At 44.7% G+C, this 26,009-nt stretch overlaps 1 protein-coding gene across 1 annotated transcript in view; it reads right to left on the bottom strand.

The window, feature by feature from the left end:
• EPHA3 (EPH receptor A3) overlaps positions 1 to 26,009 on the bottom strand; it is a 321,670-nt gene that overhangs the window by 62,043 nt on the left and 233,618 nt on the right. Inside the window, exons 6-7 of the mRNA XM_055342322.1 lie at positions 7,905 to 8,029; positions 4,760 to 4,922 (exon numbers count right to left, since the gene is read on the bottom strand). Coding sequence (XP_055198297.1) covers positions 4,760 to 4,922; positions 7,905 to 8,029 — 288 coding nt within the window. The remainder of the gene's footprint in view (positions 1 to 4,759; positions 4,923 to 7,904; positions 8,030 to 26,009) is intronic.

The following is a 26,009-nucleotide window of genomic DNA, read 5'->3' as shown; positions in this document are numbered from 1 at the left end:
GTATCAGGGTGCAGGGTGGTCACAGGGTCACCTCGGAGGCTGGTCTCCGTCGGGCGCGGCACGTTTGCTCGGGAGGCGGGAGGCGGAGATCCGGCAAGGGCGTCGCGGTGGGAGGGCCTGTACCAGGCCGTGCGCGTCCTACAATTCGGAGGAGGTTTTCCCGAAAGCGAACTTCTTTCTCTCTTTCTTTTTAAAAAATATTTTCTTGATTTATCGGAGAGGAGCGAACGCGAGACAGATGGCAGGGGGGAGGGGGAGCAGGCCCACCCGGGCAGGGAGCCGGAGGCGGGACGCGACCCCGGACCCCGGGCTGAAGGCACACGCGACCCGACGGGGCCCCCGGGGCGCCCGCTGCCGGGCTCTGGCCCCTTCGCCCCCACAAGCCGCCCCCGCCAAGCGCGCTGGCCCCGAGCTTGTTGCTGCGAAGCCCGAGGCCTGCGCCTGCACCTGCGGTGTGACGGGACACCACTGTTTTGAGGAATAAAGGGGCTGACACGGTTAAAACACTTAAAATAGTGGCACGCACACAGTAAGCGCTTAACGAACGGCACGTAGTCGTCTTATTCCACTTCCCGGTGAAACACTGGCAGAAAGTGCCGCGGACTCAGGTCCTGCTCCCTGAGGGCCTCCCGTGCCCGTGTGCCCCAGCGTGCCCCAGGGTCACAGTCCCTACTGGAGACGTCGCGGTGACCCTGGGAAGCCCTTTTACTCCTATAAACTCTACAACCTCAGCTTCTTATTTATTTACTTATTTATTCATTTATTTGTTTGTTTTATTCTGCCATCAGAGCCCTAGGTCAGAAACTCCAGAACATGGAGATTCTAGGCTCCTTGACTCCACCTCGTAGCTATGCAACCTAAGGAAAAAACATAGAAACTCAGGGTCCTAGTCCACAGATAAAGGAAATGATAGTACCTGACTGGCCACGGAACAGGACAGATCAAATGCTGAGGATGTATTATGGCATCCATACAGGGTTCTAGAATCAGACCCATCACGTACCAATGCTGTGATTCTGGAAAGCTTATGTAAACCTCCCTATTCCTCAGTTTCCTCACTGGTATAAGGAAAAACGATAATCATCGTAAAAAATAAGATATTTTTAACCAAGTTCAAAAAATATTATCTAAATTCCAGATAAAAACGTACTTTGTTCTACTGAGAACTATATGTGTTATGAATAAGAACTTTTCATGTAACTTAAAATGAAAACTAGAAAAAAAAACTTAAAAAATAAGTACAATAAATAGCAAACTGTTAAGGAAACACAAGCACGAGTCTTTCACATATATATATTTAAGATATCAATACGTAACAAGACTCTTAAGTTCCTAGAATTTTTATTAAGATACTTTTTGGATTAAAAAAAAAATAGAAAGTTAGGGGCACCTGGGTGGCTCAGTCAGGTAAGCATCTGCCTTGGGCCCCAGTCATGACCCTAGGGTCTTGGGTTCAAGCCCACATGGGGGCTCCCTCTCCCTCTGCCCCCTTCCCCACTCATCCTCTTCCTCACTTGCTCTCTCTTTCAAGTAAACAAATAAAAATAAATAAATAAATAAATAAATAAATAAATAAATAAAATCTAACCACTCAACTCAAAGATTCTTATAATTGAGGAAGAGGATGTTAAGAAGTCATCTTTTCCTCATCCTCTGTATCCATCAGTGGAAGTATTGCAAATATAAAACGTACTTGGCAAAACCCCAAGACCCTGCAGTTTTCAAAGGCAGTATTTCTTAACCCTAAGACACGGAAGCCTCAGTAGGGGTTCATGCAGCATGCTGCTGCAGCAGTGTGTATACTGAATCGGGAACCACACTCATACGTTGGAGTTTGTTGTTCCCTTTGCAAACGTACATATCAGATATAGCCGAGTACTGATTAAGAACATGCATGGTGTTCCACGCACACATCAACATAATTGGTGTTTATCTAATGGTGATCTGACTCCTGCTCCCCAATGTGCCTACTTTCTACCACAGGATATGATGAACATGTTTTTCTCTTCATAGGATTTGTGATCTTTCTTGGGAAAGCACATACAGATTTCATCATTGATGCCTTAAATACCACTTAAAAGTCCGGAAAAAAATTCAATCCGTAATCATTTCAGAACAAGAAACTTTTCTGTAGGGCACTTGACTGGCTCAGCCGGTGGAGCATGTGACTCTTGGTCTCTGGGTTGTGAGTTCGAGCCTCATGCTAGGTGTAGAGATCATTTATTTATTTATTTTTTTATTTATGATAATCACACACACACACACACACACACACACACACACACACACACAGAGAGAGAGAGGCAGAGACACAGGCAGAGGGAGAAGCAAGCTCCATGCACCGGGAGCCTGACGTGGGATTCGATCCCGGGTCTCCAGGATCGCGCCCTGGGCCAAAGGCAGGCGCCAAACCTCTGCGCCACCCAGGGATCCCCTGTAGAGATCATTTAAACATAAAATCTCGAAGAAGAAAAAAAAAAAAAAGGAAAGAAACTTGTTTTGCAGTACTTAAATGTTACAAAAATATTCAGAATTACGAATGTTAAATTGTAATTAAACTTTGTTATTATGTCATCTAAAATGTTAGATTTGGTTTTAAAACTCCTTCAGATGCTGGGCACCTGGGTGGCTCCGGGGCTTGCCCCCCAGGGTCCCGGGATCAAGCCCCACATCCGGGTCCCTGCTCAGCTGGGCGTCTGCTTCTCCTTCTGCTCTTCCCTCCTGCTCATGACCTCCCTCTCTCTCAAATAAATAAAATTTTACACAACACAAAACAATGACAAAAATGAATCTTCTTCACATGTGTCACGATGTCTTCTAACATTTCCTTTGTAATGCTCTCAGGGAGTGGTTTCTCCTCGGAGTCGCAGAGCGAGGCCTGCCCTGGAGGGAGAGGCCTGCCCGCAGCCCGCGCGGGCGCCTGGCCATGGACTGGAGGGCCTGGGGGCCGCAGCTGCAGGTTAGCAGCCGGGAGGTGGAGCAGACTCCCCCGGGGCACCCGGTAGTGGACATGCACCCACGTCACAGGGGGACCAGGTCTTGGAGCGTAGATCTGTGCCTTTGAGGGTCGCAGCTCCCCCTCGGGTTAACACTGTCATGTTTCCACCGTGAGCCGCTGCTTTCCGAGCACACTAGCTTCTCAGTACCCGCAGAAGGTACCGCTCCTTACGGTGGCATTTCTAATCACCTGACAACCTGGGCTATAAAACACCTACTTGATAGGGTAACTATTATAATGACTTGAACGGCTTTCATAATTTCTGTTAGTCCTTAACATTTCTATTAGGTGTGCATCGTGGGCACAATCAAAATATCACTGTACCAAAGCCAATGTGATTTTAGGACATGAACGAAGCACTTGGATAGGGAACATACTTGCCAGGGGCCATGGCAAAGTGGAACTGTCCAAAGGATCCTTGGGTTTCCTTTCTGGACAGCGCTGGCCCTTGTCAGACCCTCCCCGATAATCTGTTTCTAAAGGGTGTTCATCTCTGACTGCCTCTCTAGACTACCACACGATGGTGAATTTAAGTGACTTGTAGAATTTCTCCCATTATGATTAAAATAAAGCATTCCCTAGAGACATAACTGGTTTATATGCAGCAGAAAACATGACTCCGGTCATGGCATTTATTGTCCTATAGGACACTAACAAGTTTGGGACACATTGACGAATTAGAGTATGCCTGATTGCCTAAATACATAGACACACAGATATGTATTTATCTGTATATATGTATCGTTTCTTCAAATTTTCCTTTAAACCAGTTTAATCTAAAGAAATAAATAAATCAGTTTACCTTTTATAAGATATAATAGACAGGTAATATATATAATTATAAATAACAGCCTCCTCATTATCCTCATTAATTAATAAACTAAATAAAATCTTGAACATGCGTTCAGTCCGTATCAGAGCCTCGGCCATAATATCACCTTTTTGAAAGTCACATTTTAGCAAGGGTTTTTTCTAATAAGAAGCAAATGCATTCGAAGAAAAGAGAAGCGTTTTTGTGAAAGTGTTTGCCAGTTTTAGACCAACTTTTGCCAAATTTGGTGTCAGACGCACGAGACCATCCAAACTGCTTGTGAATGTGAATGCGGTGATAAATCCGGTCTGGGAAAATCCCTCAGCTCCAAGGGATACAAGACTGAATGCGCTGAGGATCAAAACAGTATTAAAATCCTCGGGCAGCCCCAGTGGCGCAGCGGTTTGGCGCCTGCCTTTGGCCCAGGGCGTGATTCTGGGGTCCCGGGATCGAGTCCCACGTCGGGCTCTCTGCATGGAGCCTGCTTCTCCCTCTGCCTGTGTCTCTGCCTCTCTCTGTGTGTGTCTCTATGAATAAATAAATAAAATCTTAAAAAAAAAAATCCTCGAGGACCAGCAAGCTTCGGTTTCGTAGGCCCCTGAATGGTGCGATGAACCTAGAACATCTGGATTAGTAGGTACCAGGAGTGGATTACCATATTGCCTAGAGGTCCTGAAGGCAATTTATGGCCAGCAGAGGACCGGTAGCCTTCCAGGGGCTAGAACATGCTTGATTTGTAAACGAACAACAACAACAACCACCCACAGGTGCACAGATGCACACCCGGGCACACCCACATCTACACCCCACGCCACACAACCGTCAGACATTTCAAGCAGTGTACTTTCCAGGTGTATCTAGATGCATTTGACCAAGTTAAAATTTAGAGAATGAACCATCGGCCCGCGGGCCCAGCCCACCCCTGCGCGCCACACCGAGAGCTTACGTACAGTCCGGGCTCGTTTCAAACTCGAACTTGCGGCTGTTGGTCCCATAGCCCGCGGCGGTTCGGGCGCGGATTTGGAAAACATAAGCGGTGTCAGGCTTGAGGCTACTGATGGTGACGTTCGTGCCTCTTGCCCTCAGAATGGTGTAGCTCGTCTCTTGCTCCTGCTTTGAGGTTAAAAAAAAAAAAAATCATGTTAAAATCAAGTCTTCAGGGATCCCTGGGTGGCGCAGCAGTTTGGCGCCTGCCTTTGGCCCGGGGCGCGATCCTGGAGACCCGGATCGAATCCCACGTCGGGCTCCCGGTGCATGGAGCCTGCTTCTCCCTCTGCCTGTGTCTCTGCCTCTCTCTTTCTCTTTCTCTGTGTGACTATCATAAATCAAAAAAAAAAAAAATCAAGTCTTCAGGATGCTGTCCGACGATAAAAGGCGATCCACTCAAACCAGTTCTTTCAGACGTTAGCCCAGAGCGTAGGGCCGCGAAAGACTCGACCCACCATCACTTCACTCTCCGAGTGCAACAGGGGCATCTGGAGGCTGAAGATACTCCCAGAACTCCCCAACGGGGGTGGAATGCTTGGTGTCCCGCACATAGAGCAGGAAAAGTCAGTTTTCATTTTTCCCATTTTTTTTCCCACTTAGTGAATATATATGCAAGTGGAAACACGTTTTCCTCAGAGCCGGGTCTGAATGAAAGCTTCGACCTAACTCCAAAAATACACTCACAAGGAGGAAAACACCTCTTTGCATTGAACTTAATGGGAATGCCCTACTGAGTCTGAGGAAAATATTTTTATATGACGATAAAATGTTAAACTTAAAAAAGGGTCCAGGTTTTATACATACAAGCATATATGTAGCTCTACATGCATGACTTTAGTTATATGTGCCCTGTAGTAAGTCACTGCGGTTTAGTAGAGACAAATATCTTCAGATCAAAGTCTAGAGGAATTTCCCCAAAGGATCTCCTCCTGGAGACTCATGTTGTATATTAGGAGATTCACAGCGCACATTAACAGGGAAAGCTGTTTGGGTCAAACCTTGTGTAGAAAAATTGGATTTACATGGAATTGTGTTTTTCCCCTAAGGCACATTAATACGTGCTGAGCGTTTTATGGGTAAGCTGGTTTTGAGCACTGGCGGGATGTCCCTGCACCTGGGGTGGGGCCCAGAGTGGGTATCCTTAACCAAAAAGACGCGGGATATTACCGAAGAAATGAACGTTGCAGACATTTTGTAGTTAAACAATAGCATCTGAGTTGGTATGTTTAAAAAATGAAGAGGACCAACTATACTTATTTTACAGAAATAATTATTTCATTTGTTAAAAAAGTTGTTGTGCCTATACCCCAAAACTCAACTCTGCTCACCTTCATCAGAGAATTAAATTGTCAAAAAAGCTAGAATGTATAGAGCTTAAGTTCTAGTGAGACATTCAAAATATTTTCAAGCATTATATGTACTTGGGAATAACTCTTAAATTCATGCATGTGCGATGTAAATATAAATATGCAATATTTATAATATTGCATGTATGCTAGTAGGCAATTTTAAAATTCTTAGGGAATAACGAGTAGATTCTGCTGTTTTTTTCCTGTACTGTTTAATACTGTTTTAATACAAGGATCTGCATCGTGCTTCGTCTGTAGAATGTCAAGGAAGTTCAGAATTTTTTTTTTTTTATGTTCGTAAAAGATGCGAACACAGATTGAGCCGTATTTCTGAATTGGCCCCGTAGCTCTAAAGGTTGGGTGCTTCCCAGGTCTGCCATCCAGTCTGAACTGAGGTATATCATTACCTTTCTTTTTATGTTGTTGCACCGTCTATAAAACACGGATTCCTATAGATGTCCGACCTATCTTGTCATACTTTTAAAAATAGAAGGTCGTGATCGGGTGAGTATTTCACAGTGCAGCAGCGGAGCACCAGGAGCTAGGATATTAGTTACCCTCTATGACTTCAGCACAATGCAGTTGATTAGGCCTCTCTTTGCTCTTAATGAAAGGGACATTCCTTTGAACATCTAGGACAAGAAGACGACATCATGCTTGTGAAATGCGTTAACCTCAGTGAAGAGAACTGCTACACAGTGCAAATGAATGTGTATGCATTACACTTGTTTTTCTACAACGGATCATACGACTAATTCTCACATCCCTAATGATCCATTTTTGTGTAGAGCACGGCAGGTTATACAGGGAAATCCACAAAAAGAGAAGTAATGGGGGCTGGGATTCAAACTCGAGACCTGTTTATTAGCAGTGAGGCTCTGAGAAATTCAGATGATGCCACTGACCCTGTTTTCTTATTTGTGAATGAACCTATTTACCTATTTCATAGGATTATCAGACATCTCAAAATTAAATATGTATGCAGAAGTGCTCTATAAAATGCTATATAAGTGAATAATTTGTTTTTAATTCACTTGAAAACACTTTGTGGACTGCATTCAAATAGGCTGTGTTCACATGAGTCGCTAATAAAACCTCCCAGCTCTGATACGGTTTGAATACGTATTGGTTCCAAATCTCACCATAATTTATAACCAGGGAAAGGCAAGTGCGCTTTAGAGGTGATGAAACACTATAGTAAAAATTCCACTTATAAGTAATTATGCATCTATTTTTATGACTCTATCACCAAACCACAATTTTTAGGACGTGGAGCAAACTCACGCACCCCCTCGCACCTGCTAAATTACCTTGTACAGAATCAAGAAAGCTTTTCATTGTCAGACCAATTTTTGGTCTTGTTACACAGTTCAACGTTCCCATCTCTGCTGAAAGAGATTCCCAGGAATGTGAAGGTCAGGAAATGGTGCTTCGGGCCACGGAGAGCTCATCAATAGGCTAAGAGATCACTGTGAAGTAATTGGTACAACGGGGGTCTCGGTGCAGAAGGACATTGACGTCACTTCTAACGCCACACCAGATGGCTTAGGTTTGGTACTGACATGGTTGCCGTGACTTGTCGCTAGAGAAGGGGGAACTTAACACGGTGACTTCCAGAACCCCCTCCATGGATCAACCAAAGGTGCCCCACGACCAGAGTCCCCAGCAGAGCCCCGCCACTTCCTAGCAATGCCACTGGTGTCTTAGCAAGTGCACAGCTCCTAAGAAGGTGACTCCTTGCCCTACATGGTTGCCCCACCTTTTCATAGTACTTGACCTCGTAGTCCAATATGATCCCATTGGGGTGTTCGGGCTCCTGCCAAGATAAAGAGATGCTGTTCCTGGACGTGCGATCCTTCTTAATCGTCACGACGGGCGACGGAGCTGTAGAGACAGAATGGGAAGGGGTGGTGGGAGGACACGAATGACTCCAATCAGAAAGGGCAGGAACGAGGGGCTGCAGAGAAGGCAACCAGCGAACGCCGGCTACTACCGATGCCTCGTCCTTGCCCTGAAAGCGCTCTCCCCATCTCCGAGGCGCTGGAGTCTGGACGGCGCCGGCCGCGGGAACCAGGGGACACCTGCAGCGCCGGGGCGACTGAGCAGATGTTTCCAATCTGCTACCATGATGTCAGCAATGAAATATATGTGATATGCTAAAAAAAAAAGAACAAAACATCAGGGCTACCTATTTGCTATAATGTTGCAAAGTGATTAATGCCAGATTCTTCAGCTCATTGATAACATTTTCATATGGGACTGACTGTGGGAGGGCTGGAATCCATTAGGCACAGGAGTCCCTGGTATCCGTAGGTGATAATAATACTGGGTGTATTGCCAAATAGACAGGGTTTAGGGCATACCACGGTAGGTCCTGACTTGCCACAAAGATCTTTGATGAATAAAAATATATATCCGAAAACAAGGTCTTGCTATTACATTTATTATTATTATTATTTTAATATTCAATTAGAAGTACTGGGGAACTGACTGTTCTTTGTCAACGAATCTCTATGTTCTCAGGTGTCTGATTGGGTGTTGACCCACGCGTGTTGTGTTTTGCTACGTATCATCAAACGGTTAGAATATCAATAAATCACAAGTTTGGATCAGAGATTACAGGGTTAGCCTCATTTCTAATTGAAGATTAAATCTATTTTAAGGGATACCCTACTTCAAATCCTTCCATTAAAAAGGAAAATACCTAGGACCCCTCAGCGCACGTCTGGCCGCAGATCTGAGCCTTGGAACTCTGGCCAACTGAAACGCCTCACTGTGGCCCAGCGGATCCTGCCTTAACGGAACGAGCAAAGTACACAGTAAACACCAAACGAACAAAAATCAAGAATTCACAGGTATGTTAACTGCTGAATTGTTTTCTTTGCTAAGAGACCTATTTTCTTATAGATTTTTCTTAAATGAAGAACTATTAGAACCCCGTGTATCCATGTTCCTTTAACAGCAGGTGTTGGAAATTTGTATTTGTGGATTCGATGTTTCCACGATTGTCACATGCTGATGTTTGCATCTAACCTCCCCAACTGTTCCTGTCTACAAATGCCTTTCATTTTTATTCCTCACTTAAAAAAACGAGCTTCCCTTAAGCTTGCCAGGTGACACTTTAAAAGAAAGTGTAAGTCTAAATGAGGAATCCCTCTCAGTAAGTTTCCCATCCTCCTATTCCTATTATTTGTGGAATCTTGTGAGCACTTTTGTAACCAAAGCATCATTAATTTTACGACCTGGGAATGATGGTTTAATCTCTTTCCAAGGAAAAATGCAGGTGCTGCTTTCCTGATGGAGAAATGAATACATTTTCTTATTCATAATTTTCTCCCATTAGCAATTACTATCATTTCATGTAACTTAACATCATTGGCCTTTCTTTTTTTTAAAATTTTTATTTATTTTATGATAGTCACAGAGAGAGAGAGAGAGAGAGAGAGAGAGAGAGAGAGAGGCAGAGATACAGGCAGAGGGAGAAGCAGGCTCCATGCACCGGGAGCCCGACGTGGGACTCGATCCCGGTCTCCAGGATCGCGCCCTGGGCCAAAGGCAGGCGCCAAACCGCTGTGCCACCCAGGGATCCCATCACTGGCCTTTCATACTTAATTTTCATCTATTCATTATTATTATTTTATTTCCTGGACTGGCTTCACCACACCCTTGCCTCCCAACCTCCAACCTGTAGTGGTTTGCTGCTCTGAAATTGATTCTAAGCAAAGGGCAACTTATTTTGGTTATAATTAGTTAAAATTTAATAAATGTTTTCAATGTTTCCAAATGTATCGCTTAGTCATAAATAAAGGAAATGTGTTAATTTTTGGAGAATTATTTTCTTTTAACCTAATCCAACTATTTAAAAAACATTCATTATCCAACTGCTAAGAGAAAAATTATAGCCATAACGTCCTCGGAAACGAATTTTGCTTCTTGTAAAAACAATGGAGAAATCCCACTAATTTTCCTGCTGAAGTAAGCCCATTAATAGGCTAAATTGTAAAACAGAGCATTTCAAAGATGCTTGATGTTGGAACACCTCCCTAATAAACCCACGGAGACCCTACATTCATTCCATATCACCATGAAACTGGTTTATGTTCCCTGCCAGTGAAAATACATTCTCAAAGTCTTTAAAATTATCATGTCTGGTATCTCTCCTTAAAAACAAAACAAAAACAAAAACACGAGAGAAACCAATTCATTTCAAAGAACAATTGTGATGGAGACTGTGTTAACTTTTTAATGAGAGCTTCTCAGGCTGTTTGGGATCTGCCCAAATTTTACTACTTGTGCCCTGAGCGGAACTTTACAACGGCTGAAATCCTTCAAAGGTCTCGGAGCAAGCTGCGGAGCCCTGTTTGACTGTAATAAATGGTCTTTTGTAATTCCACACTTACTTAAGTAGAGGCAATTGCTCGAAGCTTGTGCCATCTCAGAGTTAAATGAACCTTTTCTGATTGCTGCTTTTAGGCCCCTGTCAAGTCATTTGTTCTGCTCTTTTAATACAGGCCTCTCGCCTTGGCTGCGTTTCAGCAGTTTCAACTCCGTGCACCAGCTGGAGTCCCGTTATATTTATAGGTAATGCTCATCAATATTTTAATATTAATAAATAATTAACAAAATTGTTTTTCTCTCTCCTGATAAATAATTTTAAGACGTTATTAAAAAAAAAACACATCCTGCAGAAAGAGCTGAATTCCGTGGCTAATCCCTGTATCAACGCTTTCTTAGAAGGTTTTCTACAACACTCAACTCATGTCCTCAAGTATAATTTACCCACACTTCCTCACATGCTCATAGAATTTGTAATATTAATGAGAAACTGTGATACGGATCACATTTCTTCAAGTTAGTTCCCAGGTATTAAAGAGTAGTTTGCTCAAAGTATTGACTTCCAAAACCCGTAGAAATCCATTATCATTCTTTTGTGTAAGAGATCATGGTATTGTGATATACATTGTGAAATACATTTATTTTTGTCTCCATTTCTGTGTTTTATTAACTTTGTGATTTGACAGAATGGTGGGTCACGGTTACATGGAATGAAAAAAAAAAAAAAAAAACACCAAGATCTGTCCCAAGACAAGAGAAGCGCCCAGCACTGGGGTAGGAAGTTCCATAGGCAGAGGAGACGCGGGTCTTTTCCAGCAAACTGCAGGGGTTTGAGGTGAAACAGCCATTACTGGTGAACACCCCAACAGCTCCGGAGTGAGAGTTGCAATCCAGTTTCAATCCTTAGATTCCTTAAATGACGCATTACTGAAATGACTCTCTCTTATCAAGAGGAAGAAATCGGTGACAGAGTAGGCTACTGTGAAAGTGGTCCAGGCCCGAATTGACGCAGGTTGGTAAACGTGGAGGCCCGCGGGGAGAGAATACTGACGTAGATGCCAGTTACTTATTTATAGAGGAAAGATTTTCTCTCACTGTCAGTGTAACCTGAGCCATTGACGGCATCTAATGAACTATTAATAGTAAAAAAAAAAAAAATTACAATGAAGAAGCAAAACATATCGGGCTAAGAGGCTTCCACGCAGAGACACTGGGTTTGAAATGGGGCTTGTACGGCTTGCAAGTTGTATTCGAGTTACACTTGGTAGACTTACACGCCAAGTGCACCGACAGGCACGGAAGAGATTGATTATTCCAACTACGGTGTTTTTAAGCTACATTTATTATGGTTCTGCAGCTAAAATATGACCCATCCTTAGGATCAGGAAGTCGAAACTTCAAAATTCAACTCCTAAAGGATCCGGGTTTGGTTTGTTTGTTTTTATTGGGACTTTCCTCTTTCTGGGTTTGGGAATTTCTAATGAACCTCTGAGGTATCTGTGGTTTAGAGATTGGACAAGTTAAAGTAATAACAAAAAAGCCTCAGTATTTCTTTTCTAAGTGAGCCAAAGCTTTTAAAAATTATCTCCATGGGAAAATATCACGAAGTAAATGGTTGAAAGATTTTTACTTTGAATCAGACATGCTTTTAAAAATACTACTCTCTTATATTTTTGTACCATTCGGTACAATGCCCACTTAAGCACATTTCCTTCTTGGGGTTTTTTCTTTCTTTTCTTTTCTTTTCTTTTCTTTTCTTTTCTTTTCTTTTCTTTTCTTTTCTTTTCTTTTTCTTTTTTCCGGAAGTGAACCCTTCTATTAAATCCAGAAACACTCTTGGGTTTGAATCAGCATAATCATTCATAGCTTCGAGTTCTCCATCTCACCAGCCCTACCCGGACTTCCTCCACCTGTTATTCTCTGGAATTTCCTGTTGGAGTCTCAGGACTCGATATCTTTACAGCCCAACCAGTTTGGATTTCAGAGGTAAACTTTTTGTATTTTCTCCCTCACCATGAACCCCACACGGCAACAGTTTCAACATCTGAAAGCCGACAAATTTTCTTTATTCGGTTCTAGTTTTCCAGCCCTGCTTCAGTTCAAACTCTTGCCAGTTTTCCCCTAGATTCTATACTTTCCATCATGATTGTTCCAGAAATTCAACTTTCTACACACTTTGATGACTTACTATTTTATAAAGTAAACGGAACATTAGCACTCCTCTCCTTCAAAATTTCATAATCTCAATCAAGTTTTTTCTAAACTCATTAACTAAATAATAAGATCCAAAAGAAACGCCTAGGAACTTAAATTCAATTCGCCAACATATAGTATTGAATTTAAATTTAAAAAATGTAAAACAAAAAAGAAAGCTCTAGGAATTTACATTTTTAAGAAGTTTGTATCAGAAGAGTCTGAAGATCACAAATTTGGGAAAGGTCCTGGACTACACTAAGATACATAAATTGAAATTCATGACATAAATATTTAAGATTCCTTGTAAGACTGCAACACGCATACCAGCTTTATTATTTATTGCTCTCCTTTCAAACTGAAAACCTAAAGGTAATTCCTTTGGTCATCTGTCCACAGGGTGCTGCTACACTTGCTACCTGGAACAGTCAATCTCTTCCTTTTTTTGTCTGAAAAATCTTTTGCATTTGTTATCCTTAGAAATCATTGCTGGGACACCCAGGTGGCTCAGTGGTTGAGCATCCACCTTCGGCTCAGGTTGTGACCCCGGGGTCCTGGGATCGAGTCCCACATTGGGTTCCCTGTAGGGAGCTTGCTTCTCCCTCTGCCTGTGTCTCTGCCTCTCTCTCTGTGTCGCCCATCAATGAATAAATACAATTAAAAAAAAAATGAAGAAAGAAACCCATTGCTAATTCAATTCCCCCGAAAGCCCTTCCTGAGTCCCTTAGGCAAGAGTTACTCTGCTTCTTCTTGTGCCCACACAGAATCCCGTCCATTCTCTCACTCCTCAGCCCGCAGCATTGTGCTGTGGCTGCATCAGTTGCTTACCCGGCTGTCTCCCCACCGCATATAACCCCTCCTGGTCTTCAGTGCCCAACCTGACATCATGAAAACCTTGCATGAAACTAGCTGTGCAGTTTGGTTAGCTCTGCAGTAAAGCATACAATATATTTTGTGGTTCTTTCCTTTGAAAGAGAAGTTCTGTTTAGCTCTTGATGTTAAAATAATAGAATTCAAACCAAAGTGAAAACTATAATGTGTTTAGCAGAGATACCATTATGTATAAAATGATGTCATTAATTTCCTACAGTAAAGAGAAAAGGAATTTTCTCAATGGAACCAACGGTGCCAGAAGAAAAACATTTTAAGGCTGTACATTGAAAGTAAATTCACTAGTGATAGAAGAAGGGTTCATTCCATAGGTGTTTATCGCATGGGTCCTTTAGGAAGAGGTCCCATTTTTCACTTCTTAAAATTGCTTTTCACATTCCTTATTTTTAAAATTAAGTTCTCCTTTAAATATCATTCAATAGCCACACAGAATCAATGTGGTCTTCAAAAAAAAATATTTTTTTTTAAACTAGTCTTTTCCTCCTGTTTCTCTTGTATTTTCCTATGATTACCATAGTCACAACACTTGTGGTCACCAAACGCAGGGCTTTTCCGCACCCGCCAATTCCAGGACACCAGCGGGGTCTCCTGGGACACTATGTCCCGGGGAGGGGAGGGGGGGGCGTCAGGCCCCAGGGGGAGCGCCCGGCCCAGGAGGCCCCGCTTACAGAGCCCGGCGGCAGGTGTCAGGACCCCCCCCCCCCCCCCCCCCCCCGGCGGGCCCCCCAGGGATTCGCAGCGCTTCCTCCCGCACCCAATCCCCTAGGAGGGCTCGCAGCTCTCGGGGAAGGGCTTGCACTCACGGATTTGTCACAGACGGTGACGGGGGACGCGGAGGCCCCGTGACCAAGGGACGCCCGGAGCGAGGGGCGGGAGGGTGCCGGGCACAGGAGCCCCCCGCCGTGGAGGCTGCGGGGCTGCGGGCTCTGCAGGGCGTCTCCCTCCTGCTGCACCGGTGGGCTCCGGGAACCAGGTCTCCCCGCGCCTCTCCCTGGGGTCTCCTCCCCGCACCCCGTCCCTGGGGTCTCCTCCCCGGCCCCTCCCTGGGGATCTCCTCCCCGGCCCCTCCCTGGGGTCTCCTCCCCGCACCCCCTCCCTGGGGTCTCCTCCCCGCGCCCCTCCCTGGGGTCTCCTCCCCGCACCCCCTCCCTGGGGTCTCCTCCCCGCACCCCCTCCCTGGGGTCTCCTCCCCGCGCCTTTCCCTGGGGTCTCCTCCCCGTACCCCCTCCCTGGGGTCTCCTCCCCGCGCCCCTCCCTGGGGGTCTCCTCCCCGCAGCCCTCCCTGGGGTCTCCTCCCCGCGCCCCTCCCTGGGGTCTCCTCCCCGCGCCCCTCCCTGGGGGTCTCCTCCCCGGCCCCCTCCCTGGGGTCTCCTCCCCGGCCCCTCCCTGGGGTCTCCTCCCCGCAGCCCCTCCCTGGGGTCTCCTCCCCGCGCCCCTCCCTGGGGTCTCCTCCCCGCGCCCCTCCCTGGGGGTCTCCTCCCCGGCCCCTCCCTGGGGTCTCCTCCCCGCACCCCCTCCCTGGGGGTCTCCTCCCCGCAGCCCTCCCTGGGGTCTCCTCCCCGCAGCCCTCCCTGGGGGTCTCCTCCCCGCACCCCCTCCCTGGGGTCTCCTCCCCGCGCCCCTCCCTGGGGTCTCCCCGCACCCCCTCCCTGGGGTCTCCTCCCCGCGCCCCTCCCTGGGGTCTCCCCGCACCCCCTCCCTGGGGTCTCCTCCCCGCAGCCCTCCCTGGGGTCTCCCCGCACCCCTGCCGCGGGGGCTCACGGAGCCGGCCGGTCGGGGCGCCGTCAGGGCCGCCGGAGCCTCAGCCCTTGTCCCCTGTGCAGACCCCGGGCGCGGCCCCAAGAGGCCCAGGCTGGCATCGCCGGGCGTCCCGGCTGCGCAGAGACGCCCCAGGGTCCCCTCGGGGCCACGACGGCCCCTGGAGGCCAGGGAGCCCCGCGCCGCGGGAGCCCGGGGGGGGGGCCTCCAGGTGACCCCGTGACTGGGCGCGGCCCGACCGAGGCCACCCGCGGGCCTGCACGGAGGTGAGGACGGGAGAGACGCGGCGCTTCGGATCTGCCGCGCGCTTGGAGCCCGGCCCGAGGCCTGGTCGGTGCCGCCCGCGGTCGCTGCGGTCGGGCGGGCCAGGTCGCGGCCTGGTCGGTGGGGCCCGCTTCTCCCTGCGCCCGCCCCTCCCCGGCTGCCTCTGCCCGCCCAGGAGCTGGAGTCTCCAGAAAATCAAAGAGGTGACCATTTAGGTAGGAAATACTCCGAAGTAGAACACAGAAAGGTCTTTTTCTCGACTATTTGTCTTCGAAGAATGTAGCCGACTAGCACATTTATGCCAAGATACCGAGACTCCTAAAGGGGCGACATACATCTGCTCCATCATTTCCTTTTAGGAAAAAGAAGTATGCTCCTTGGATTTGCCGCGATGTTCTACAATCTTCTTTTAAGGTCGTCTGGTGGCCCTGAGTCCTTTCAAAGTCTATGCAATTTCAGAGTCTCATGAGCTCTGCCCGAAGACATCACGGGTTGGTTGGTGTGCAAGGCAATGGCAGAGAGTTGGTTCTTCATCCGAATCTCCGCGTGTGCGTGTCTGTGTGTGTGGCTTTTAGGCTAATGTTGTTTCTTACACAGCTGATCGGATGCTCCTGGAGGGTCTGGTTGCCTTTTACTCTTTGCTAGACAACTGAAATTCCACTACATCTGGGGCATTCCTCTGTTTCCTCCTCACTTACACAGGAAACATAAAGTACTTCAAACTCCCTCGACATTTAGCTATGCACACATCATTTTAAAACATGCACCATTCAGAAAAATAAAAAAAACAAGATATGCAATGTTCTTTATTTCTGAAAATATATGCTTTAGACTTCTATCTGCCTAAGCCTACCCTCAAAAAAATGCATTCCAGAGATAATATCAACAGTCTACAGGGAAAGGATAGAATCTCCCCTTCCAGACAGCCAACAGTTGTTTGAGAAATTCCTCACGTCACGAAGTTTCTTAATATCTTAAAATTTCCAGAATATACAGCTTGGACTTTGTGAGTATTAATGTCTAAATCCTGAATTTTTTACAAGTCATCTTAGGTATGTTTTCCTAGTTATATATATTTAGAAGATTTGCCCCAGTGGGATTTTCATATCTCAGGGACCGAACGAATGTAGGATTACCTTCAATAACATCTCCTACTTTTTGTCTTAGTTGAGTGGTTTCCACAAAATAAAGACAATAGAGTAGAAACTTCAAAATTAAAGTTAGCAATCAAAGTAAACAACTAAATATGAAATCTTGGGCACAATCAGTTGCTATTTTATCCGACTTTCTAGTATAGACCAGGCTATTTTAGCACAGATGGTTCCAAAGATTGAGAGACGATTGTTGAATGTAGCTAATGGAAACATGGTGGTGGGAAAGGTTGGGGGAAATGAAGCCCAGAGGAAAGAGCAAATCTCAGGTTGTTACTAAGCTAACCACACTGTGAGTGTTTGTTTGCTTGTTTGTTTGTTTTAAAGGGCTGCTGAAGTAATAGGTCTCTTCAGGCTCAGGGTCGCTCAGGGACAGAGCTGCTGCATTCCAGCACCGGACAGAGGGAACCGACCTTGGACCTTGGTAGCATTCTCTCGTGGAGCTTGTGACAAGGGGCTTGCTGCTTTCCAATTGACTGTGGGAGTGGAGACGTACGATTTAAATAGTTCCTAGTGCAGAAGAGGCCTGACATTATTCAGCTTCCACTTTACAGACAAAGATAAGAAATCTAGTCAAAAAGATTATATCGTTGGGTTGTTTGATTCATGTGCTCAACCGAAATGGGAAGGAAAAGAAAAATTTACATTATATGACGTTATGTTACATTTGGAAACAAGGCAAAATACATACTGGCCTTAAGTAAAACTTCTTTAGGCAAACTAACTAGATGGATGGCAAGAGGCCACTGATAGAAATACTCAATGTTTTGAGTGGGATAGGTATCTTTTTCAAAAGTCATTCTGTTTTACACTTATAATTAATACAGTGCACTACATATAACTATTATTTCGATTTAAAAAGAAGCAAAAGGTTTTTTTACTCAAATATCATATCACTTTATTAACTATCTTTTTTGTAATTTTCTGTATTCTTGATGCTCTGGTACCTGAAGCCTTGCTGACTGGAGACAGACTGCCTCTCCCAAGACTATCCAATTCCTAGAAATAGCAAAGACTAACCAAGGAGGGTGCAAACTAATCAATCTAGAGCCTTATCTATCTGCATTTATATTCCAGGAGACACTATTTCTCTGCCCGAATCATCTCAGGGCTAGATACAAGACAGCGAGCAAGCCCCAGTGCTTCAGAGTTCATCCTAGGTCTACTTATCTTGCCTTGCCCAAAGAAACCATGATAAAGGTTCCTGCCCATTCTATCTACTTGCTCCTTCTGCCTTCTGACTGATGCTGTGCCCCCCCCCCCATAGTGTGGTACTCTCTCCCCTTCCTCTTGGGAAACGTGACAAACCATCTTTTTCATAACAATCATCACCTGGTGATGATGGACCAATCTGTTGGTCTCATCACAGTTGAAGAATAATAAAAACTACATCTTTAAAACAATTACAAGAGTGTAATATTGACTAGAATTCATTGCATACAATATACCTCTTCTCAACAGTACTATGAGCTATCTAAGAAAATATCTGGCATGCACAGTCTTGCTATGATTCTTTGTCTCACTCCCATCAAATCCAGAGACTTCCATGATGTGCCGTTTCTGATGCTTAACCAACACGAAGGGTTAAAAATAGCCTACAGCAACTTTAATAATCCATAGTTTTAACCTCTTAAGCTATTTAAGGAATAGCTACTTCTCCCCTTATAAGGTTGCTGTCTGTTGGGCTCCTGTGTCTCTGCTCATCAGTTCCATGATTTTTTAAAAATATTTTATTTATTTATTCATGAGAAACACAGAGAGAAAGAGAGGCAGAGACACAGGCAGAGGGAGAAGCAGGCTCCATGCAGGGAGCCCGACATGGGACTTGATCCTGGGTCTCCAGGATCATGCCCCGGGCTGAAGGCAGGTGCTAAACCACTGAGCCACCCAGGCTACCCCAGTTCCATGATTTTAGCCAGATTACATCATTAGTTAGAAACCTCACACTAAATTGTAAGCTAACACTTTTATCTGGACCTTGTTGGCACTCTTGGGGCCTCAAGGTGAACCATTTTGTTCTGTCCTCACCAGATCCTTTCATTTTTTAAGAAAAGAAAAGACAATGGAGACAATGATGCCATAGTTGTGTCAGTGCAGATTTCTTCAAGGCATTGTATATAAACCCTGTTGTTCAGGATCAACTAGGGTCTGTGTCAGAAGTGATAAGTAGCTAACTTTAATTGGGGCACCCAGATTGGAAGTGCGCGCACATACACTCTCTGGCATTTATGCATGTGTATGAATTCGAGTGTGGTCCTATAATAACTTCACTTTCACTTATATACTTTCTTGGGTGGGTGAGAAATTGATTTACTCCTGAAGGAATGACAACTGTCCTTATAAGTATCACATGCATGAGTGAGCAACCATTACTTTTACTGCTGTATGAATCATGAATTTTTATAGTGCATTATCCCTCCATAAATGTACACCATTGAAGTATATGTTACATCTAAATATTATCGATTCTGTGTGCAGAACCAGAAAAAACGTTGAGAAATGGTGCTTAGCGTATGGCTTATGTAGACCTGGCCCGTATGGCTTGTGCAGGGCTAGCAATCTACCCTACGTGGGGCAGAGACCAACTGTAGCAGGAAAGTCCTCTCTAGGAGTCATGGAGTTCATCTCTTCCTTTAGGGAGGTAACAGCCCAAACCTCCTATACCAGGAAATCTGCAAAGGCTGGTCAAACACTGGAAATTGGATTTTCAAAATTAGCTCAGACTTATCCAATTTACTCACATATAGAAATACTTAGTGGCTTGAAAAGAAAGGGGGGAGGGGCAAGAGAGTATTCCAGAAAAGAAGATTTCTGATAGGTCGCTATATAGAATTTAGACTATTTGATTACCATGAAATCAACTTCCTGAACAGCCCCCACTTCTATATTATCTTGATGCCAGGAACTTGTTTATGACACAGTTATGCTCTTAAAGAGCACAGTGGTATTGTCTTGTTAATTTGAAAGAAATCACCTGGAAAAATTTTTTTGAAGATTTATCTGCTAGTTTATTAAAGAGAAAGAGTATGTGAGAGAGAGAGAGCAGCAGGAGAAGGAGAGAAGCAGGTTCCCCGCTGAGCGAGGACCCCCCCCCCCACCCAGTGCTGGATCCCAAGACCCTGAGATCATGCATGATCTGAGTTGAAATCAACAGTCAGATGCTTAACAAATGGAGCCACCCACGTGCCCTTCACTTGAGAATTTTCAAGTAAAATGGGAAAAAGTTAAATGCATTTGACAACTGCATGACTCCTCATACGTGCTCTACATCCCCTGAAATTATGCATCACAACCCCATTATCTGATTTCGATTAAAATTTAAGAAATTCAATAATAAAAAAAGAGGTTGTGTTTATTAATTTTGTGTAGTTCAGCTGCCTGAAGGATGTAGGTGGGAAGTATGCTAATTTGGGTGTGTTTGCATATTTATACAAACAAAGTGCACACCAGCAGAGACAGAGTTTCTCAAAGGGATCATGCCTGCAAGATTTCTATTTTGGCTGTAAAATTTGCATTGTTCATGCTTGCATTTAGTAATACTTCTCAAACTTTTTTTGTCCTAAACCAATTCCCTTTCTCTACTCCGTATCACTTGATTAAGAAATGAAAACATCTAATTGCAATAAATAACATTTTATTCCCCACAGAGATGCTAAAAAATATAAGCAGAAACAAAAGGGAAATTGCAGAGGCAGACTACCTGCTGCTTAATTTCCATGATGCCTGTGGTTTGACCTCTTTAGTTCCAGGCACAAGATTAATTTATCTAAAGAAGTTTTGTCAAATGCATTTTGAGCTAGCATGAGTTTTGGAAGAATCTGAGTTCTCAGGTCCATCCAAATAAGGAAAATACATCAATACATATTTTTGCCATTATGTAAACTCTTCATAATTGACCTTAGAATTTTAAGGACTGGAGCAAATTAATTTTCACATGCCACATAAAAATTTTAGCACATTAGAAAAAAATAGCCTTAAGTTGTTCCATTTTTGGATTGCATAAGTAAAGCTAAAAAGAAAATTATGTGGATACAAATATAGTAATACTTGTTTCTTTTAGGAATTTGGCTTTCCCTTTAATGTGTGTATTTAGTTTCCTGCATTTCGAATTCCCAACTGCTAACAGACAATTATCGTTAGTTTACACAGACCGAGAGTTCTCAGACAGAGCTGGGTAAACTGCAGGAAGGGAGACAGTACATTTTACCTAAGGTGTGGAAAAATCCTAACATTCAGTCCCAAGTTTGTGAACTAAACTCAAGTCACTTTGTGCTGAGTTTTATTTATGAAGAATTAAATTCAATATGAAGACTCTTAAATTAGAATTTACATTTAAAACCAGAACTTAAAAGGCAGTATAGGCTCATCGTTACTTATTAGAGGGCTAAAGATATCCTCACGTATCCCAACAGTCGAATCAGTCAGAAGAGTTACTAAAAATTTTGAATTATACACTTGAAAATGGCAAATTTCATGAGATGTAAAACACCCCAAAAAGTCATATACTTATGTATTTTTTTATAAAGGAATAATCTGAAATAAAAAAGGTAATATACATGGTTTACCGGTACTGAGAGGTGGTTACATTAGTTATATGGCTTTGAATAATTTTGAACATTTTTCTGCTGTGTTCCAAATATTTTTTCTCTAATTTTCAGGCTTGTTTGTGGGGGGAAAAAACCATATCTGCGTGAAACTATTTTATAGGTATTATTACTTGTTACTGACCTGCTCTGTCAGATTTCTTCCGGAATTGAAAAACAATAAGCCAGGAATCATTATTATTCACATTGCAGTCTGTGGTTTAGCCACAGAAACATGCTTTTCAAGTTAAATTTCCTTCAAAATGCACCTAGCTAGAAAAAAAAAAAATAAGGGAAAAATGCTAGAGGCAAAGTAAACTTGAGGTTTGAGAGGACTGGCAGTCCATTCTCCAAACGCAACTGGGTTTTTCTACCCCATTACATTAGAGCGGGCCCACAGTTGGTTTTTAAATATGCATTTATGAATCTATGCATATATCTTGTTTTTCTGGATGGTTGATGTGTGGTACTTTTATTTTTTGTTGGCCTTACAAATTAACTGACTGTCGAATGGATTTGGGGCTATAATGATTTGGTTTAACACTCTGAAGGGGGGGGGTTCCTGAAACAGGAATCCTATAAAACCAGACATTGAGGGGCACCTGGGTGGCTCAGCGGTCGAGAGTCTGCCTTTGGGCTCAGAATGTGATCCCGGGGTCCTGGGATCCAGTCCACATTGGGCTCCCTACAGGGAGCCCGCTTCTCCCTTTGCCTGTGTCTGCCTCTCTGTCTCTCATGAATAAATAAATAAAATCTTAAAAAAAAAAAAAGACCAGACATTGGGTTCTAAACAATGTATTCAATTTGCAAATGAGTGCATGTGGAATGAATATTCCATTAATACATAACGTTCAATATAAAGCATCTAATGCATAGGCAGTTACACAAAATCAATATAATGTCTGTGCTCTTTTCATTCATAAATCCCAAAAGAATGCATACAGACACATTGGGAAGTTCTTTTGGTAATTCACCATGAGCTTCTATTGAAATTGTGGATCATGATGTCAGACCAGAAAAAAATCAATCCAAATAAAACAAGTTTTGAACAACAACAACAAACCTATGTCTTTGTTCCAAAACCTCTATCGATTAAGCCTGTTACAAGGGAAAGGACTAAAAAAACTACAGACGCAAAAGGAAAATTTTGAGAAAAAAATTTCCAACACATTCCATGAAAAGTCAGCAGGGTTTTCCAGGAAACAATCAAGCGATTGTAGGAAGAAAACATGCAACCAAAGATTGTATTCAGTTAACATCTATAATTTAACAAAATAACATATGCTCAAAGTCACTTTTTGAAGACAAATTAAAAGGTCCTTATGGACTACAAATTGCTAACTACTGATGTTCTTCTAAGGAAACGACGAATGATATTGATGACTAACTATCCCAAGAGGGCCTGCTGAAAAACTGGAGTCTGAATATTTAGTGCTGACTTTGCTGGTAACTTTGAAATCTTAAATCAACACATGTTTAATCCAAAGTGGAAGATAAGCAATTTAGAGGAAACTCAATATTAAGAATAAATATAAATTCATTAAAAAATTATGAGCACAAATATTTTATGAAATCTGAACATGAATAGAACTATATGGATCATCAGAAATCCAATACCAATGAAAAAGTTCTGTATCCATAGTATTTTCAAAAAGAACACTGATGGAATGTGTAACCTGAATGTAATGATCTTAAAAATCCTACACAGGAAGATATATTTATACATATATGTCACCTAATATTTTAAAATATATATTTATTATAATAAATATGTATGTACCATTGACATATGTATCTTATCTGCAGCTTGGCCTTCCAGGGTTTCGGCTACCTGTGGCCACCCATTGCCCAGTAGCAGGGGCTCCTCCTTCCAACTTAGCATGAGAATGGTGACCTGATGCTACTGCCCAGGCCTGCGTCATTCACCCCATTTCATCTCTCGAGGAAGCAGGCATCTGAGGCAGGCACATCATCAGCATAAGGAGGGTGTGCAAGTACAGGTGGAACTTTGAGGGAAAGACAGAGACAGGGAAAGAGCACATTCCCATCACCATTATCAGGCCATAATCATTCTGCTTCATTCTTAGTTACTGTTACTCTCTACCTGTGCCTGATTTATAAATTAGACCTCAGCACAGGTGTGGATGCATAGGAAAAACGGAGTGTATATAGGGCTTGGTATCATCTATGGTTTCAGGCCCTCATGGGGATCTTGCAACGTGTTCCCCTCAGATAAGGGGGCTGTCCTGCACACACTCACACACACACATCTCCTATTCAAACCTCAATTACTGATCATTTTATGTATATATAACAGATATTTTATATTTTATACATCATATATATTTTATATATATTTTATATTATATATTTTGTATGTGATATCTATTTTATTTTACATATTTTATATTTAAATATGATCTTATATATATCACACATTCTTTTATTTAATTCTGACAGCTATCTTACAAAAAAAAATGAGATTTATTTTTTCCAATTCCACAAAAAGGAAACCCAGAATTAAAACATTAAGGAGCTCAGCTAAAACAACAGTTGGCAAATAGTGATGCTCCCATTCACTTTCACATCCTTCTCTCATTTGAATCCCTTCGTTCACACCTGCCAGTACCCTTTGCAAATCATGAGAGAATTTGTTTCTATTTTACAGAAGAGAGGGGGAAAAAAAGGTGAATTTTCTAAGAAAACGAAAAAGTAAAATAAATAAATAAATAAATAAATAAATAAATAAATAAATAAATAAATAATAAGAAAACGAAAAAGTTTATGAGTAGAATTCACCCCCCTGCCCTTCCTTCCTACTTTTCCCCTGGAATAAGACTAAAGACCATGGAGGTGGTTCTCCGGAGAGATGCTCCAGGCCTGACCCGCGTGTCATCTCGGGGAGCCACCACCCGACTAGCCACCCTCCCCCTATTATGTCCTAGGCCCTTTCTGAATCTCTAGTGTCGTGCCCATCTGTCTGCGGCTTCCTTTCGCATACCTTCGGTTAATGCCTTGGCACGGAGTGGCACAGTCCTCCTTGTGCTAGTGTGTGTGTGCGTGTGCGTGTGCGTGTGCGTGTGTGATCCCAGCGAGGATCTCTTCACGAATCACTGATGCTCCTGTTCCCCCAAACGCGCATGCAACCTACTACCTCGGTTCAGCGCCCGCTGGCCCGGCCCGCCGCCGCCGCGGGATTCCCGTGGGTGTCCCACCCGTGTCCCCAAGGTGCCCCCGGGCGCCCCCAGAGGCTTCTCAGGCCGCCCGCACCCGCCCGGGGCGGCCTTCCTCTGAGCAGCGGGGTCGCGGCTGGGGGTCCGAAGAACAGGTGTCCCTTCCCTTACTCTCACCCTGGGACCAGCGCTCAGGTGCCCCCGACGACGGGGGGGTGGTGGGAGCCCCCGAGGCTCTCTGCCTTTGGGGGGTAGCCCGGGAGCCAGTGTTCTCCCCAGCGTCCCCCCGTTGAGCAGCACAACCGGCTTCGGGATTCTCGCAGGGTAACTTGGCCAATGCCCCCCCTCCCCAGGTCGTCTCGCGCATCCCTGTGTCGCTTCCACACTCCCCTACCTGTGTCACCTGGCGTAATGTCCCCAGAAACCAACTTGCATTCAAATCCTCATCTCATCATCTACCTCTGGGAGAATATGCACCAAGTCACCTTGCGTCAACAACGGTTCCCCCCCCCCCCCGCCATAATGACGACAGCCAAGTCTGTCCTGAGCTCTGTTGAGTTTTCTGAGATTTTTTTTAAAAAAAGATTTTATGTATTTATTCATGAGAGACACACACAGAGAGAGAGGCAGAGACCCAGACACAGGGAGGAGCAGGCTCCCTGCAGGGAGCCCGACGGGGGACTTGATCCCTGGTCTCTGGGATCACGCCCAAAGGCAGGCACTAAACCACTGAGCCACCCAAGGATCCCCAGGTTTCTGAGATATTTAAGCAACTTAGATCTGCTCTGGTTAACAGCCACCTGTGTCCTTAGGACGTTTTCACCTGCGCGGGGTCTGCACCCAGGAAACCAAACGCAGGCACCCCAACCAGTCCCGATGACCAGAGCTCGCGTGCACACGCAGCCCCACCCCAGCACCCTCACGCTCTCAAACTCACGCTCGACAGTTGTAGATCGTCACAGAGGTAACTTTGGAAGCTATTTGAGTAACAGGACTATGGCTGCTGTCGTGGGGCGAGCCCCCCGTGGTCTTGTGGCAGCTGGGTGGCACCACCGGCTCAGTGAGGCCTCTGTTTCTCCGTCTCTGAGCAGCAGTGGCTCTTCTGAACCACAGTCAGTGTTCAGAGGTTTCTGTCTGCCTTCTGGGCTGAGGATCCAGCATCCTGGGGGGCCCTGAGCCCCTGTGCAGCGGCAGGCCGCGCTTGTCACAGCTCGCCCTCCTGTTCTCTGGTGACCCTGCGGGCCCAGCTCAGAGCTTCCTGTCACTTCTGGCCCCTGGTACCAGTGTACGGCGGTGAAATGGCAGTTTGGGGAGCTGGAGAGGTAACGGCCGGCACCTTCCTGCTCGCGCTCCCCGGTGCACGGCACTGCCAGGTCACGGGAAGGGCAGGCTCGCAGCCGCACCGCGCGCTGCCTCCCACCGTCTTGGCCGGCGTCTGCTTCCAGAAGTGCGGGCTAGCCTCCTGCAGCTGCTGGCCCCCGACGGCTCCCGAGGCCCCCATACTGCGGCCGCCCGT

Source organism: Nyctereutes procyonoides, unplaced genomic scaffold, assembly GCF_905146905.1.
Source record: "Nyctereutes procyonoides isolate TBG_1078 unplaced genomic scaffold, NYPRO_anot_genome, whole genome shotgun sequence".
Taxonomy (NCBI): domain Eukaryota; kingdom Metazoa; phylum Chordata; class Mammalia; order Carnivora; family Canidae; genus Nyctereutes; species Nyctereutes procyonoides.
The sequence above is the reverse complement of the archived record's forward strand: the minus strand, read 5'-3'. Positions and strand labels throughout refer to the sequence as shown.